Source organism: Anoplopoma fimbria, chromosome 17 (genome assembly GCF_027596085.1).
Source record: "Anoplopoma fimbria isolate UVic2021 breed Golden Eagle Sablefish chromosome 17, Afim_UVic_2022, whole genome shotgun sequence".
Taxonomy (NCBI): domain Eukaryota; kingdom Metazoa; phylum Chordata; class Actinopteri; order Perciformes; family Anoplopomatidae; genus Anoplopoma; species Anoplopoma fimbria.
This window is the reverse complement of record NC_072465.1, coordinates 12193476-12209441: the sequence shown is the minus strand read 5'-3', so window position 1 is coordinate 12209441 and position 15966 is coordinate 12193476. Positions and strand designations below refer to the sequence as shown.

Here is a 15966-nt window from a genome sequence, read left to right as displayed (position 1 = left end):
AGTGGGTCGGACGGGGACGTACATCGTCGTGGACAGCATGCTGCAGCAGATCAAAGACAAGAGCACAGTCAATGTACTCGGCTTCCTCAAACATATACGCAGCCAGCGCAACTACCTAGTCCAGACTGAGGTTTGTATAGTTGTCACTGTGCATGAGCCAAATGTTTATGAGACTCTTTTTGGGCAATGAACCCCTAAAGAGAAACTAAACCCCCAAATCAGCATGTCAGATTTTCAGCTGAAAATCTATGTATATGTTTAATGTTGGATTCAGGTCCTAATCCTGACATTTTAGTGCACAGTGTTTTAATTCTAAATACTGTGTTACAAATATGGATAACGACTGCCTGCTATTGGTTGAAACCCTGCAACCACTAGATCTGGCTGCAGGTGACATACATGGAGGGAGCTTTCGTCTGTCACCAACCAACGCCCCCTCCATTCCCCCTCCTATGAAACCAACGCCCCAGACTCTGCAGACTGAGGCGATAGGGGTAGTAGAGAAGAGTAGCCGTTAACCTTTCAATTAGACGATGTATAGCTTATGATAGTTGATAGCACTGATGCTAATCGCTAGCATACACATGTCGCAGCAATAACAGTCCCTTTACAGCACTCTTACCAACCATAAAAAATAACACTAGTCAGCATGCTAGCGATTAGCATTAGTGATTACCATGAGCTAATTGAAAGGGTAACTCGTATCATGCACAGTAATTTAAAAACACTAACCAAGTCTGGCTACATGTCAAAGTAACGTAGACCAATACCAGCAGTTCATGTTGAGCTTTTTAATGTTCTGTAACTGCAGCATGAAAGCATTGTGGAAATAGCCAGACGCTACTTAATTGCAACTTAATTATTTATCCACACACTCTTGTCACAGGTTAGGAAAGCACATGGCTATTGCCAGAAAATCTGTCATTAACACTAATTCACCAGATTGTGTACTGTGCTAATGGCTTGATTTCAAGTCCACAGAGAAGTCAGAATTGTTGATCATTTTTTTTCATTCGATTGTCATTATAAGCATTTTTTTATTTCCAGGGTAGTCTTTAAGTTATGAGAGGATAGACAACAAACACATTTATATGCCTAATTTGTTTCCACTGGTGGGTTTAGCACAAACTATTTTTCTGCTACCTGATACCCCATTTAGTCACAGGGGTCAAACAACATGCATCTTAATGGGTCAATATGCTTCATCCAACCCTCTTGTTGATACTACAGGTCAGGTTCAGCAATCACCAAATACCAACAGTTTCACATTTTCATGACTTTCTTTACATCCTGCAATATCTTGTGCTCGAGTGGAAATATTGATGTAATGAGGAAATGCCTAATGTATCATGATGAGAATTCCTTCTGTGGGTACCTTTACATATTCATACTAGATTCATGGAAACGTTATGCCCTGCAGAAGTTATTGTTGAAACACAGGGAATCATTTAGACTGAGGCAGTTGAATAAAGGTCTGGCACAGAAAAATGAAAAAAAAACATCTAGGGATTACAAGTGCTTAGTCTGTTGTGTGTTACTGAGGGTTAATTAAAGGGGCCAATGAATATCCACAGAGAATTTCATGAAATGTGGTTGGTAGTTCTTTTGGATGAACCATGAACACCCAGTAAATATCAGGTCGCTAATTTTCTGTGTATCTTGTTATTAAGCATGGTGTCAAGGGGAAACATTTCCCTGATACTTCTTCTTGAGGAAGATCTAGAAGTCATTTGGAATCACCCTCTGGGGACCACCAATATCCACAGTCACTGGTTGTGGAAATACAACATCTTGCTCTTTACAAAGTCTAGAAAAAGACAGATCGACCACCAGAATAATGTTTTTACAAAAAAGTTATGTCACTTTACATAGTGTAAGCTATGGCTAGCATTCAAAACCAAATCAAACAATCTAACATGGACATCTGAATGATGTAGTGCACAGTTTCATTGTAAAATCTCCACTGAGTTTGACCAAAGCATTGTGATAACTTTCAAAATGTCCTCTGTCAAGTCTCTGGTAGTAGCTTTTGTAAACTGATTCTAGTCAGCCTTTTTATCTATATAAATAACAATTTGCTTCAAACCAAACTGCATATTTCATCCTTTTAGGTGGTGTATGTGTGTATTCAAACCCGTTGCAGAGGAACAATAGTCTACTTCTCCCATGCTGCCCTAAAACCCACACTAATACTATTATTACATGTGATAACTAATACTTAATTGCATTGCAAAATTGAAGTTGCAAACCAAATCTATGGTTTGGGCATGCCAAACACCACCTTGCCACTACAGCTGCTGAACATCTCTTTGTCCTCTTTCACCATTTGGCTGATCCAGGAGCAGTACATCTTCATCCACGATGCCTTGATGGAAGCCATTTTGGGGAAGGAGACCGAAGTGACAGCCAGCCACCTTTACAGTTATTTCAACAGCATCACGACACCAGGACACAGCGGACGGACACATCTGGAGAAACAGTTCAAGGTGAAGGGACTGCCGGCATTTATTATTCATTGCACATTAAGCACATTTTAAAATGTGACATAAAACAACCATGTGTTTTGTTATGAGTCAGGTTATATCACAAGCTAATTATTAGTTGACTAGCGGTATTAGCTTACTCTTATTAGCTTTTCACATTAAGTTTTTGTTTAATTACATCAAGATTAATTATTGAAATACATGAATCGAGGTGACAATGCTTTTAGTAATTTGAAAGGTCTCAAATTACTGATTTCTTTAAACACATCTGTGATTCCTCCTCAAATCAACAATTTATACAATTAAACATTAACACAGCTTACATTTAGTAATTTTCAATTTGGTTATTTTTTAGATTTCATCAAATCTTTATATATCATGTATTGATCAGTTAGTCCTGAAATACATATTTGGTAACACTGTATAATAATCAAGATTAATAAATTATACATTGATAGTTCATTTTACTTCAAAAATGATTTTACTGCAATTAATAATGTTTACTTATAATCCTAAATGCTATAATACTCTTAATTTGAAACAGTTTATTGTTGCAATCACTATACATTTTTTATATATTATATTAAGCATATGTTAATCATTTTTAAACCTTTAAGAAATTGTTTGTAAAACGTCTATTATCATTACATAGAAATATGGACCAAATATTTGTGCCAAAAGTTGAGTTTGGTTTCTGGTCCATCTATCTATGTAATGTTTATAAATGTGTTACAATCAATTTATTAAAGATTTTCAGATAATTTGGTAATCATTAACAAATACTTATATATATTTTGTATATATTTGTAAATATATAATGTGTGCAACAATAAACTGTTAATAAATAATGTAATCAGAATGGACACTGATACTATATATAATTTATCAACTAAGTATTTCATTTTACACAAACTAATGATAACATGATATTAAGTAAACAGTATTAATTATCATTTCATTGTTTGTTAACAGTAAAATAGCTATTAACTTAAGTTTCATTAAATATAATGAAAACATTTTTTAATGAATGTTATTAAAAAAATTAACCAGATATTCTCCTGATCAGTTCTCAGCTTTTATTATCGTCCAGCCCTTGTTTATATTGGTTGTAGGTATGATGAGGCTAGGGAAGGTTATTCCTGTTATTTCATTACAACATGCAACAGTGGAGTCCAAGGTCTAGCAGATGGAGTGTATGTGCAAAACAATAGCTTTCTTTGTTATGGTAATGCATGAGGCCCTTTTGATAGGATTAGAATTTAGACATTGTTTGCTGCCGAATTTAGACATTGTTTGCTGCTTTAGACATTGTTTGCTGCTGAATTTAGTCATTGTTTGTCTTGGTTTTCCTCTGGACGTTGTGCTTGTTTCTCAACTCCTTTGAGACACTTTGGTTCAGTGTGTTTTCCTGCTCCTTTAGCTACCGAGAGCGGCTTTCTGTTTTACCTTCAGGTTTTATTCCAGAACTCTTCTGATGCTGTTGAAGTCATTTCGGAGAATCTGATGTTGGATGTTAATTGATGCTGTTTAAAGAATGGGTTAAGGAGACACAAACAGGGAGGGAGAAAAACACTTTATTTCACATGATAGGCCCTCATGAAGAGAGATACATCCATTTTGATCACAACGAAGGGTGCAAAGTAGATTTTGATAGTTTAGAGTGCAAATTTGTACAATTTGTACCATCCATAGTTTTTTTATGAAATTAAATAACTTCCCAGCTGTGATGAGTTGGTCTGTCATTTGAAAGTTTTACAAGGTGTAACAAATACCCAACTTCTCTTTTTCTCTCTTTGTCTCTTAGTTGGTAACACAGTGTAATGCCAGATTCATGGAATGCTTCAACGCTCAGAAGGAGTGCAACAAAGAGAAAAATCGAAACTCCTCCGTGGTGCCATGTAAGTCTTACACTCATGTGAAAACATATTAAATTTGAAATGAACATGCCTCGAGCAGTATTAACCAAACAGCAGAAAATAATAGCTCCTTGTAAAAATGCTGCAATTAGAGACCGTGACATTTGAGTTTAAAGCATCTGCACTATAGAAGAATGGTTCATAGAGAATCTGATTTCTGAATCCTATATCTGTATTGTTCCATAAAGATAGATGATTTTTAACTCATGAATTAACTTTCTCAGTCCGACAAGAGGGGTAGAAATCTACTGGGCCAAAGTCACTTTTTACTTGCCCCTATACAAATTGTTTTATTTATTATTCATCAAATAAGCAGCAAAGACTAAAGTTTAGAAACATACTCTGTGATAATTAGTGTTACGTCTGCCTGACTTGCCTCAGCGTTCATGTTTTGTACAGCTATCCTAAATGCCATGCAAGTGAGATGCTGACGGTTGTTGTTATGGCCCTCCAGCTACTTCTTTTAGAAAGTTGATGTGTCTTTGAGAAAAGACTCAGTTTTATCCGCCTTGCTCTCAAACTTGCAGCAAAAACTGTGCAATATATAGTTGGCGTTTCACCAGCATCTTCTAATGCCATCCAACTAAACTCCTGTTTCCAGGATAATGGAAATGCTTGCTTCAGCTCATAAACTTTGTCTTCACCCGCCACCATTTCCTCACGAGTACCTGATCGTTTCTGCACGTGTAACTCTCAACAGAGCTGAGAAGGAGGCAAAATGTCTCACTCCTTAAATACTTCCTTCATCAGCTCTGGAAGAAAAACTATGTGTTTCATTTTTTTTCTCTACTTGCCCAATCAGGGAAGTGAGTTGCTAGATTTGGTAGCCCAACTTTTAAATCTACTTGCCCCTGGCAAGGGGACAATTATTATTGTTGCGCCCCGCCTGCCATTTGGAATTTTCAGGTATAATTTTATTCCCTAACTCCTCTTAGACAGACAAATCAGTCCATTCTCAAATTTAGCATGCAGTACCTCCAGACAGCCATGACTAAAACGTATTTAAAGTATTCCTTTTTTTACAGGAACAATGTCCTGTATCACTATTCAGTAGGAGGATTTGCTTTATTGTTAAACTTACATAATGTTGCATAATTGTTCCCATTGAAATGATGTTGCTATATATTTTAAATGCATAAGAATATCATTTTCCTACCAGCCTAGCTAAGCCTGCATAGGGACTGTTTACAGGCTGACTGGTCTCATTATCATTACTCCACTACTCTCTGTTATCTGCAACTCTTACACAATCTGTAGTCACTGGCTGTTCCACTCTTCTCTGAATCATCAGCCAAGAATTCCCAAGAACTGTCTACATTCAACCAATAACAGCAAAAGGATGAATGAATGCACACATAGTGGCCTCTCAGCGTGTTTGCTCTGTTCTAATTATGGCTATTCTCCCCCCCCCCTCTCTCTCCGTCTATCTTTGAGCAGCCGAGCGAGCGAGGGTCGGCCTAGCACCTTTGCCCGGCATCAAAGGCACTGATTACATTAACGCCTCTTACATCATGGTGAGCACCTCCTCCTCTTCTGTCAATCATTGATCTTTCCTTTCTCCTTTTGCGATTCCCTCAGAGCAGTTTACAGGTTAACAAGTCCAAATACACTCAGTCAGTATCACTGGCTTGGTTATATCACTTTTCTATAGTGAGGCTCAAATCCCCAAATGACCTGGCAGCTCATGATGATGATAGCTCCACACTGCTCATCATTAAAGTGGCAGTCTGGAAGAGTTCCTTTAAATGAATGACTGTTGAGTCACGGTCTATTGCAGAAGGATGTAACACAATGGTGATTTAGCCTTTGACCCACTGATGAAAGTATTGCAATATAGATGAAAAATTAAATCATTTTTTACATTATTTTTGTATTACAGTTTTCCTCTTTATTGAACTATGCACACAAGTCCAGACTGCTAAACCAGGACTGAAATCTTAATCATTTCCGCTTTACGTTTGAGGAATGAGATGATTTATGGTTGCTATATAAGAAAACCAGGGACTGTACCTTTTAAAAGGGTTTTTTATTAATTCCCTGTTGCACTTCCAAAAAGTTTTGGGGCTTGCAAGAGACAGATGTAGATAAGAAAGGTCTAAATCAAAGCAGATGAGGCTGAGTTTTTCTCCTTTTAGTTGTGAGTCCACTTTGGTATTAGACATATTGATATACAGATCTGAGATCTACAGCAATAACTTGGGTTACTGGTCGTGTATTGCTTCTAGTAACCATAGAGACCTCAACTGCATGACCCACTTTGTAATACAACACTTTCATTAAAACTTCGAATTCTGAAGCTTGGCTGAGACAACCCAGATGATTTCATGACATTTCCTCAGAGTTGAAGAAAAGCTCCTCCAGAAGCACAAAATATATTTTTCAAACAGCTGCGTAGTTACTGACCTTGATGGTAAAGATGTGGAGTTCCACTTTAAAGCATAACTGAGAAGTTGAGAGCAGCCTTAAACCCAAAAGCCTGTAAAAAAAAGCAGGTGGTTAAGTTGCCATGTGCTTTAAGGTGAGGTCACCACCTTGTTGTTCATGTAGAGTGTGAACTCATAGCTCAGATAACAGCAGCTCAGCACTCATTAGATTCAACCCTCAAAGCACTTTTAAGTCCTTAAATTTGTAACCAAATCCTGACTGCAGATGAGTCTCTGAAGATGAGCTGGTGATTAGTAACCCTAATAGAATGTGTTTTCACTGTTTAAAGTGACTGAATGTGGCATCACTCTCCCACTAACCTGTTGTTGTTGTTTGTTTGTTTTTAAAGGGTTACTATCGGAGTAATGAATTCATCATTACCCAGCATCCTCTGCCCCACACAACTAAAGACTTCTGGAGAATGATCTGGGACCACAATGCACAAATTATTGTTATGCTGCCTGCCAACCATGGACTGGTATGAAACACACAGGCACACACACCTACACACACACTGTGGTTAGTGCCACCTGCCACTTTGACAAGCATGTGCATGCCTTCTCAGCCTGTGTTTAAGGTATTATGCATCACACACACACATGTCGTCTCACAGGGACCTGACTTTTATGAGGCAGGAGTTAAACATACAGTACATTCATCCCCCCTAACACAAACACAAACACACACACACACATGGCATTCATCCCCCCAACACAAACACAAACACACACACACACACATGTTCAATGCAGACTGTAGGCTGACGTCTGCCTGTTGATCCTGTGTCCTGTGGGTTCTGCAGGACTGTTACCTGGTGTTGTAGGGATTTTAAAAACTTGCGGAGTTGGTAGAAATGTACTACAAACCTACGAGCCGCAGTGGTTTCCTGTGCCACAGTCATTTAGGCACGAGACAATGATCGGTTTGGCTAAATATGAATTTGGCAAATGCATACATCAGGCAATATACACAAACACTAAAATCAGAAGAGAGGGAATGCAGAAGCAACTTCTAGTAGCTCTAAGGGGAACATCACTGAATTTACAAATCGAAGTCTGTTTACAGAAGAAGGGAGGACGCTGCAAATTAAGAAAGTTGTATAAAGCCATCGGTAGCTCTGGACTGAGCTGCATGAAACAAAGAAAGAAGCTTTCATTAGTTTAAGACTAGCAGTACAGCCTTTGCAGACAGGCTTTGACTATTGCCAGTCATACAGTAGGTCACTTTAACTAGTTGGAACCTTGCCTCGTCTGGTGTAACCTTGAACAAGCCTGTATTTAAAAGAATGGAACACAGCTAAGATCAACATATTCCAGGGCATTCAGCAAGTCTTGAACATGGGATTCCCTTGATAATATCAGCCTGAGACAAATAATCTGCATGAATGGTAGAACATCCAACTACTGCAGGTTCAATGACTCGTGGTTTATAACGTCAGAGGTGTGAAGCAACAAGAGGTCTTTTCATAAAACAGGGGACTGCAAGACAACCGTTGACATGTGTGTGTTTTTCCTTTTATTGTTGTCGTAACTTTATCGCCTTTTTCCTCAGTACTATATATTTTTGATAACAAAAGATACACTACAGAAACTGTATCCTGTGACACAGGTTGAACAGTCTCTGTGCTCTCCTGCAGGCAGAGGATGAGTTTGTGTACTGGCCCAGTCGGGAGGAGGCCATGAACTGCGAGGCGTTCACTGTCACCCTCATCAGTAAAGACCAACTCTGTCTGTCCAACGAGGAGCAGATCAGCATCCACGACTTCATCCTGGAAGCTACACAGGTGACTCGGTCATAGTGATTGAACTGTACTTATGAGTATGAGCACACTAACACACTCATATAACAGAAAAATAAAAGGCCTCATACATATAGTCATCTCGTTGCGTTGATGTGAAATAAAATAGTTTGTGCACAGATAGAAGTAGTACACATAAAGCTTTTAAAGCTGCGGCCGGTTCGAAGAACAGGAAAAACAACACGCTTAACCTCGTCTCTGTCCACTACTCAGTAACACAGTGACGGTTGAGGTTGGGCTAGTGGGTGATGAGAGGAGAAGCCTGCAAATCCAGATTTTAGAGTGAATATGCATAAATGCAGTGCAGGTTTTGGAGCGTTTGAGGACAGAATGCTGTGTGATGGATGTTTTGAGCCTCCAGAGGAACTGGGTCTGTAGATTTACACAAGAAACAGGACTTTCCCTGCTCACTCACTATTTCCAAAGCTGCTAACTCTAAGGTTTTTTATTGCTTGTGTGTAAATTTAACTTGAGAGCCAAGTTCCCTCAGATTTGAGAAGTCCTTTGTTCAAATGTGTTCCCAAGCTCCTATTAGTCAGGGAGCGACAGCTGTGCCCCGAGATAGAATGAGTTCAACTTTTGGAACGTTGCGTCGGGCACCAAATGTCACGTGGAACAACCAATCATAGCCGGCAGATATATCTGCTTACCTCCGTAAATATCTTTCAACGGACTATTTTACTTGCTTCATCTTTTTCATCCAATGACATCACAACATCCGGTTGAAAGGCTATTCAAACTGTCAGAGACAAAGGGAGCAGTTAAGTTACTGTGAGGGATTTGCAATGCTGGAAATCTATGTATCTTTTTGTTTGGCTTTTTTTTTTTGTTCAGTTAGTGAGACTTTTTTTTATAATTACCGCAACTGAGAAGTTGGGGTTGCTTAGTAATAGTAGGAGTGACACCAAACAAGCTCCTTAAATGGGGTGAAAGTGGCATGGCTGGTGTTTTCCACGTGTGTCAGACGCAACATGTGAACACTATCACATTTACAGAAATGTTAATTCATGTTCATTGTCCTTATGAAAAGATAAATTAATTGAAAAAGATTCTTTTTTTTTTTTTTTTTTTAAACCAATACTTATTATGGCCCTTTCAGAAACAGAAGGTCTCAATCTCATTGTTTTGTTTTAAAGCAGAAGTAACATGGATGAGTTGAATAGAACTGTTCTAAACCAATCATCTTTTATCTTACCTTCGTCTGTCTCTCTGTCTGTCCACCAGGATGACTACGTTTTAGAGGTTCGTCACTTTCAGTGTCCCAAGTGGCCGAAGCCAGACGCGCCCATCAGCAGCACCTTCGAGCTCATCAACGTCATTAAAGAGGAGGCAGCCAGCCGCGATGGACCAACCATCATCCATGATGAGTCAGTCACACATTTGATCTACTCATATTCTCTCTCAACACATTAATACTCAGCTTATTTCAAACAAGGTAGAGGGAATTTGAAAAGCTACGGGGAAAAACAACACTGTACGTCAATGGGTCCAGTTTATTATTACAATATATGTGGCTCGTTTATGCATTGTCTTGTCTTATTTTGTATTATAAGCATTTTCCAGGGACATGCAGTAAAACTTCAAATGAACTGCTCCCACACATCTGAAGAAGTGACATTAAAAAAAGGACAAAGTCTCTCCTGGCCTTTTACAATCAAGCTGCCATTGTCTCCTATTAAATTTAGCACAAGAGCTTAACACCTGCTGGCTTCTAATTTACCCACAAACCCCTTCAACTAAATTAAGAATAACACTCCACAGAGAGACAGACAACTGAGCAATTTAGGACCAGCAAGGAAATGTAAAAATGAGGATGTATCCGAATAACATGAGGTTAAAAGTGTGACGTGACAAAGTGCTGTGGTGATGTTGAAAGCCATTCTGTTCAAACATCGTCTGGTGGCTGTGTTAAGAAGCTTTGACTTCCCCAGGTGGCATGATAATAATTAGAACACATTTAACACCACAGAAAACCCTTCCATTAAAAACAACCGTGTTTTATTGATTGCACTTTGTTACAGGTGCACAATGTTTTCCTGCAAAGAGGAATTCCATCCAGTTAAAGATTCACGAGGAAGCAATTTGTGTTTGCACTAATTTCAGTCTTAATGCATCGACCAGAGAAAAGGGCCGATGCTTCTGAAATAAAAGTGTCAATACATATTTGAGTCAAGGGAAGTAAAATCAGATTACCTTTTTCCCTATGGGATTTAGTCTTTTAGTCAGTAATGCTATCTTTTACACTCAGTACATTAAAATGAAATCACTGCAGGATTTAATCCCTATTACTCCCATTCTATTGAATATCATAACATATAGTTTTTTTTAATAATGTGGTTGTTTTCCCCAATATTAGGTAGTTCCATTATTTCCACTCCAAGCTGTATATATTTTTTGGTCTATGAGCATAAACTGTAATCGCCCGACCGGCTGATAGAGACACTGGCAGACTGACTATCCTGCAAGTGTATTGAGGAAAGAAACATGTTGTTTTACTTCTCAACAGCAAGTGACAGCCCCTCCAACCCCCCGATTCCCCTCACAGGTACCCCAGGAAACTGCCCAATTAAACGTAATGAAAGTGTCTTCAGTATTGACACACATTAGTGGTCCTGAACGACGCTCTAATCCAGCAGCTCTGCTCATGTTTATTCATTAGAATAATGAAGATTGCTTGTCGCATCTTCAAGAAGAAAAGTGACTAATTGAGCACTTCCTGCGGTTGCCATGGTGCGGGGCCGGCTTGCAGCACCTAAGAGACTGTCAGTTAGGGGCCCATCCTAATTGTCTGCACTCTCATTATCCAGCCAGGCGTGGGTTGTTAGCAGGAGTTTCCGCTGCGCTGCTGACAGGGCTGCTAATGGAAGAGGAGACCCTTTACGTTGTGGAGGCGTCCTCCAGGGAGCCTCATGCCTGGCGGAGCTGTCGTCCTCAGGTGGATTCACTTGCTAATAAAGCTTTAATCTCAGAGGAGGTTTCCTGAGTCTGTGAGGGTCTTCAGTCCCCGGCTGAGCTGCTGTCGAGGACAACTCAAATGCTGAGTTGTAAAGGTCTTCACTGCCCCCCAAATCAGGATTTTTCAGAGATTTTCTTGTAGCCAAAGGATTTGATGGATCAGAGGAGACATAATGAGAAAAATTTGGTTCAAATCCTGCAAATGGCCATACTGTAAATCTAAGAAACCGGAAAGTCATAAACAGGGCCATGAGCTGGGCAGTATATGTTGGGTGGTTGAGATGCAATGACAATAATCAGACATAAAGCAACTGTCAGTACTCCTCAGCCTTCTGTGAACATAACAGGGGTTTTTTTCTCCAAATTCATAGCACCTCTATATACTGTAAGTTATATATATATAGGTACAGTGGGGCAAAAAGTATTTAGTCAGCCACCAATTGTGCAAGTTCTCCCACTTAAAAAGATGAGAGACGCCTGTAATTTTCATCATAGGTACACTTCAACTATGAGAGACAGAATGGGGGGAAGAATCCAGGAAATCACATTGTAGGATTTCTAATGAATTAATTGGTAAATTCCTCGGTAAAATAAGTATTTGGTCACCTACAAACAAGCAAGATTTCTGGCTCTCACAGACCTGTAACTTCTTCTTTAAGAGGCTCCTCTGTCCTCCACTCGTTACCTGTATTAATGGCACCTGTTTGAACTTGTTATCAGTATAAAAGACACCTGTCCACAACCTCAAACAGTCACACTCCAAACTCCACTATGGCCAAGACCAAAGAGCTGTCAAAGGACACCAGAAACAAAATTGTAGACCTGCACCAGGCTGGGAAGACTGAATCTGCAATAGGTAAGCAGCTTGGTGTGAAGAAATCAACTGTGGGAGCAATTATTAGAAAATGGAAGACATACAAGACCACTGATAATCTCCCTCGATCTGGGGCTCCACGCAAGATCTCACCCCGTGGGGCCAAAATGATCACAAGAACGGTGAACAAAAATCCCAGAACCACACGGGGGACCTAGTGAATGACCTGCAGAGAGCTGGGACCAAAGTAACAAAGGCTACCATCAGTAACACACTACGCCGCCAGGGACTCAAATCCTGCAGTGCCAGACGTGTCCCCCTGCTTAAGCCAGTACATGTCCAGGCCCGTCTGAAGTTTGCTAGAGAGCATTTGGATGATCCAGAAGAGGATTGGGAGAATGTCATATGGTCAGATGAAACCAAAATAGAACTTTTTGGTAAAAACTCAACTCGTCGTGTTTGGAGGAGAAAGAATGCCGAGTTGCATCCAAAGAACACCATACCTACTGTGAAGCATGGGGGTGGAAACATCATGCTTTGGGGCTGTTTTTCTGCAAGGGGACCAGGACGACTGATCCGTGTAAAGGAAAGAATGAATGGGGCCATGTATCGTGAGATTTTGAGTGAAAACCTCCTTCCATCAGCAAGGGCATTGAAGATGAAACGTGGCTGGGTCTTTCAGCATGACAATGATCCCAAACACACCGCCCGGGCAACGAAGGAGTGGCTTCGTAAGAAGCATTTCAAGGTCCTGGAGTGGCCTAGCCAGTCTCCAGATCTCAACCCCATAGAACATCTGTGGAGGGAGTTGAAAGTCCGTGTTGCCCAGCGACAGCCCCAAAACATCACTGCTCTAGAGGAGATCTGCATGGAGGAATGGGCCAAAATACCAGCAACAGTGTGTGAAAAGCTTGTGAAGACTTACAGAAAACGTTTGACCTCTGTCATTGCCAACAAAGGGTATATAACAAAGTATTGAGATGAACTTTTGTTATTGACCAAATACTTATTTTCCACCATAATTTGCAAATATATTCTTTAAAAATCAGACAATGTGATTTTCAGGAATTTCTCATTTTGTCTCTCATAGTTTAGGTATACCTATGATGAAAATTTCAGGCCTCTCTCATCTTTTTAAGTGGGAGAACTTGCACAATTGGTGGCTGACTGAATACTTTTTTGCCCCACTGTATATATTTACCTATTTTTCGCTACTCACCCTGTGTTCTTTACCTTTATTTATTTGTCCCTCTCTGTTGTATCTGTAATTCTATTTCTGTGTAAGTACATCGGGAGATGCAAAAAAAGCCATATTTGAAGGCACCTGATGATAAAGTTCAGTAACATGAATTGTAGACACAGTTAGTGGTTTCCTTTAAACTGTCATTTGAGTCTACTTAAAACATTAGATCTACATTTTTGTTACTTTCCATAAACCTTTTCCTGAGATGACACCTTCAAGAAAATGTCAGGTGTACACAGAAGAGAGATTTCATTTTGATAACCACAGGAGTTTACTGCCCCACTTCAGCTGTAAAAGTAGCCATATCGGTGGTATGTTGAGGAACCGAGAGCCTCTATGATTTGATTGTGGAGATGCACGTTAACCACGGCCCCTGACTGTGTGTGTCGTCAGGTTGGGAGCAGTGTCGGCCGGCATGCTGTGTGCCCTCACCACACTGTCTCAGCAGCTGGAGAGTGATGGAGCCGCCGACGTCTATCAAGTGGCCAAGATGATCAACCTCATGAGGCCAGGGGTCTTCACAGACATAGTGAGTCCGACCATACACCTTAGAAAGGATCTGATGGTTGAGAATGTAAGCAGCAGGAAACACAAAGCTGATCAAAGTCACTTCAGCCGGTTTGATTCTGTTTGAAGCACTGAGACAATCACATATTTGTTATTTCATAGTATTTTTCTTAAATGTACTCTCAACATACGTACATCAATTACTTTTCAGCGTAGTGCAATTAATTTGTCAAATCTTAAAGCAAATTGTTTGAAGATACTTTAGAGAAAAGTAATTGTGTATTTCCTAATTTTCACAATATATGTTTTTATGATTCATACAAAAAGTGGTTTGACTACTGCAAATAGATTTTTATAAATATAGTAAAAAACTAACCATAACAGTTTTTGTTTGCTACACTTTATGATGGAGGAACCCATGGTGAAAAGATTTTTATGTTTCATAAGTTGAAAGAAAAGTTGCAATGTACTGAATGACACTGAATGGTCCATGGTCTTTTTTTTGGTTCCACATGCCAGTTCGCTCAGATTTTACTGAGAGGTAGAAGAAAACAGTATCTCTTAGATAAATCTAGTTTGGTAGGATGATGTCATGGTCAGTAATAAGACAGTATCAAGCTTAATGGCACATTACATTCACATTACGCAAACGCATTATGCTACAGTATAACTACGGGTTATGGCTCATGTTCTCACATGTTCTCCTCTCTGTCTGTGTGTGATGGCTCCACAGGACCAGTACCAGTACCTCTACAAAGCTCTGCTCAGCCTCGTCAGCACCAAGGAGAATGGCTCCTGTTTTCTGACCAGGGACACTAATGGGACCATGGCGTCCATGTCCGACCAGTCTGATCAGGCAGAGAGCATGGAGTCACTGGTCTGAGAGAGGCCCTTCAGGGGCCAAGAGCTCAGCGGTGCTGAGCTGAGTGTCTTGTGGGTCCGAGCCCACTGCGAGGTCTCTGAACCCACAACGGAGGCACTTCACTTTGTAAACTGACAAGGAACTATTGTGAACAAGACTTTTCGAGGCCTTTTTGCCAGACTCTTGGTTAAAATGAATAACCTGATTACTTTTTTACACTGATAAAAAGTTTTTGATATTTATTTTTTTCGCCATTTTATGTCTTAATGTTCTCCTACTGAAGGGTTTGCACCTGCGTTTTTGAGTTTCACGATGGCGTCAGTAGGCAACGAGAAACACTTTTCGGTCTTTTCTTGTTTGCACTATATAATGTCAGTGTTACTGCCTATACTAAAGCTGACTCACTCGGCTTTTCTCCACTCAAGCTCTGATTTTTCTTTTTGACATTCCTTGGCTGTGGCCCTTATTAAATCAACTGCTTCTGTGAAGGACATTGTTCCGCCTGCCACCTACCAGTTGATTTAGGGCAGTAGACGGAGGAAGGCACCAACTCTCCGCCTCAATGACAAAATGCTGTTTCACTTCAGCTCAGCGTGACCTCCTCCGCCCTGCTCATCGATAGTACTCACTACCACTCATTTATCACAAGAACAGAGATCTTGGAACCTTTAGCCACAGACTAGCTTGTTGTTTTTAAAGTAGTTTTCTCTTCACTTTTTTTTTTTTTGCCTTGTTTTCTTGTCACTCTCCCTCTTATTAGCGAGTCACACCCATGTCAGAATACCTTACATGGTGTAATAACTGCTACTGTGAAATTGTATTATTATTTCTTTGTATAATTCATATTATGCTTTTTAATATATGGAAATACTGTATGTATACATATATAAATATATCCTTATCATAATAACTTTGTGATTTTCGTACATGTCCTTTGTGGCCTCCCGCCTCAGGCCGGTTGATT

At 39.8% G+C, this 15966-nt stretch overlaps 1 protein-coding gene across 1 annotated transcript in view; it reads left to right on the top strand.

Moving 5' to 3' along the window:
• The window catches only part of ptprga (protein tyrosine phosphatase receptor type Ga), a 428569-nt gene extending 412839 nt beyond the window's left edge, over nt 1-15730 (top strand). The window contains exons 26-29 of the mRNA XM_054616971.1: nt 8460-8606; nt 9846-9988; nt 14027-14162; nt 14874-15730. Coding sequence (XP_054472946.1) covers nt 8460-8606; nt 9846-9988; nt 14027-14162; nt 14874-15023 — 576 coding nt within the window. The 3' untranslated portion in view covers nt 15024-15730. The remainder of the gene's footprint in view (nt 1-8459; nt 8607-9845; nt 9989-14026; nt 14163-14873) is intronic.
• The last annotated feature ends 236 nt before the right edge of the window (nt 15731-15966 follow it).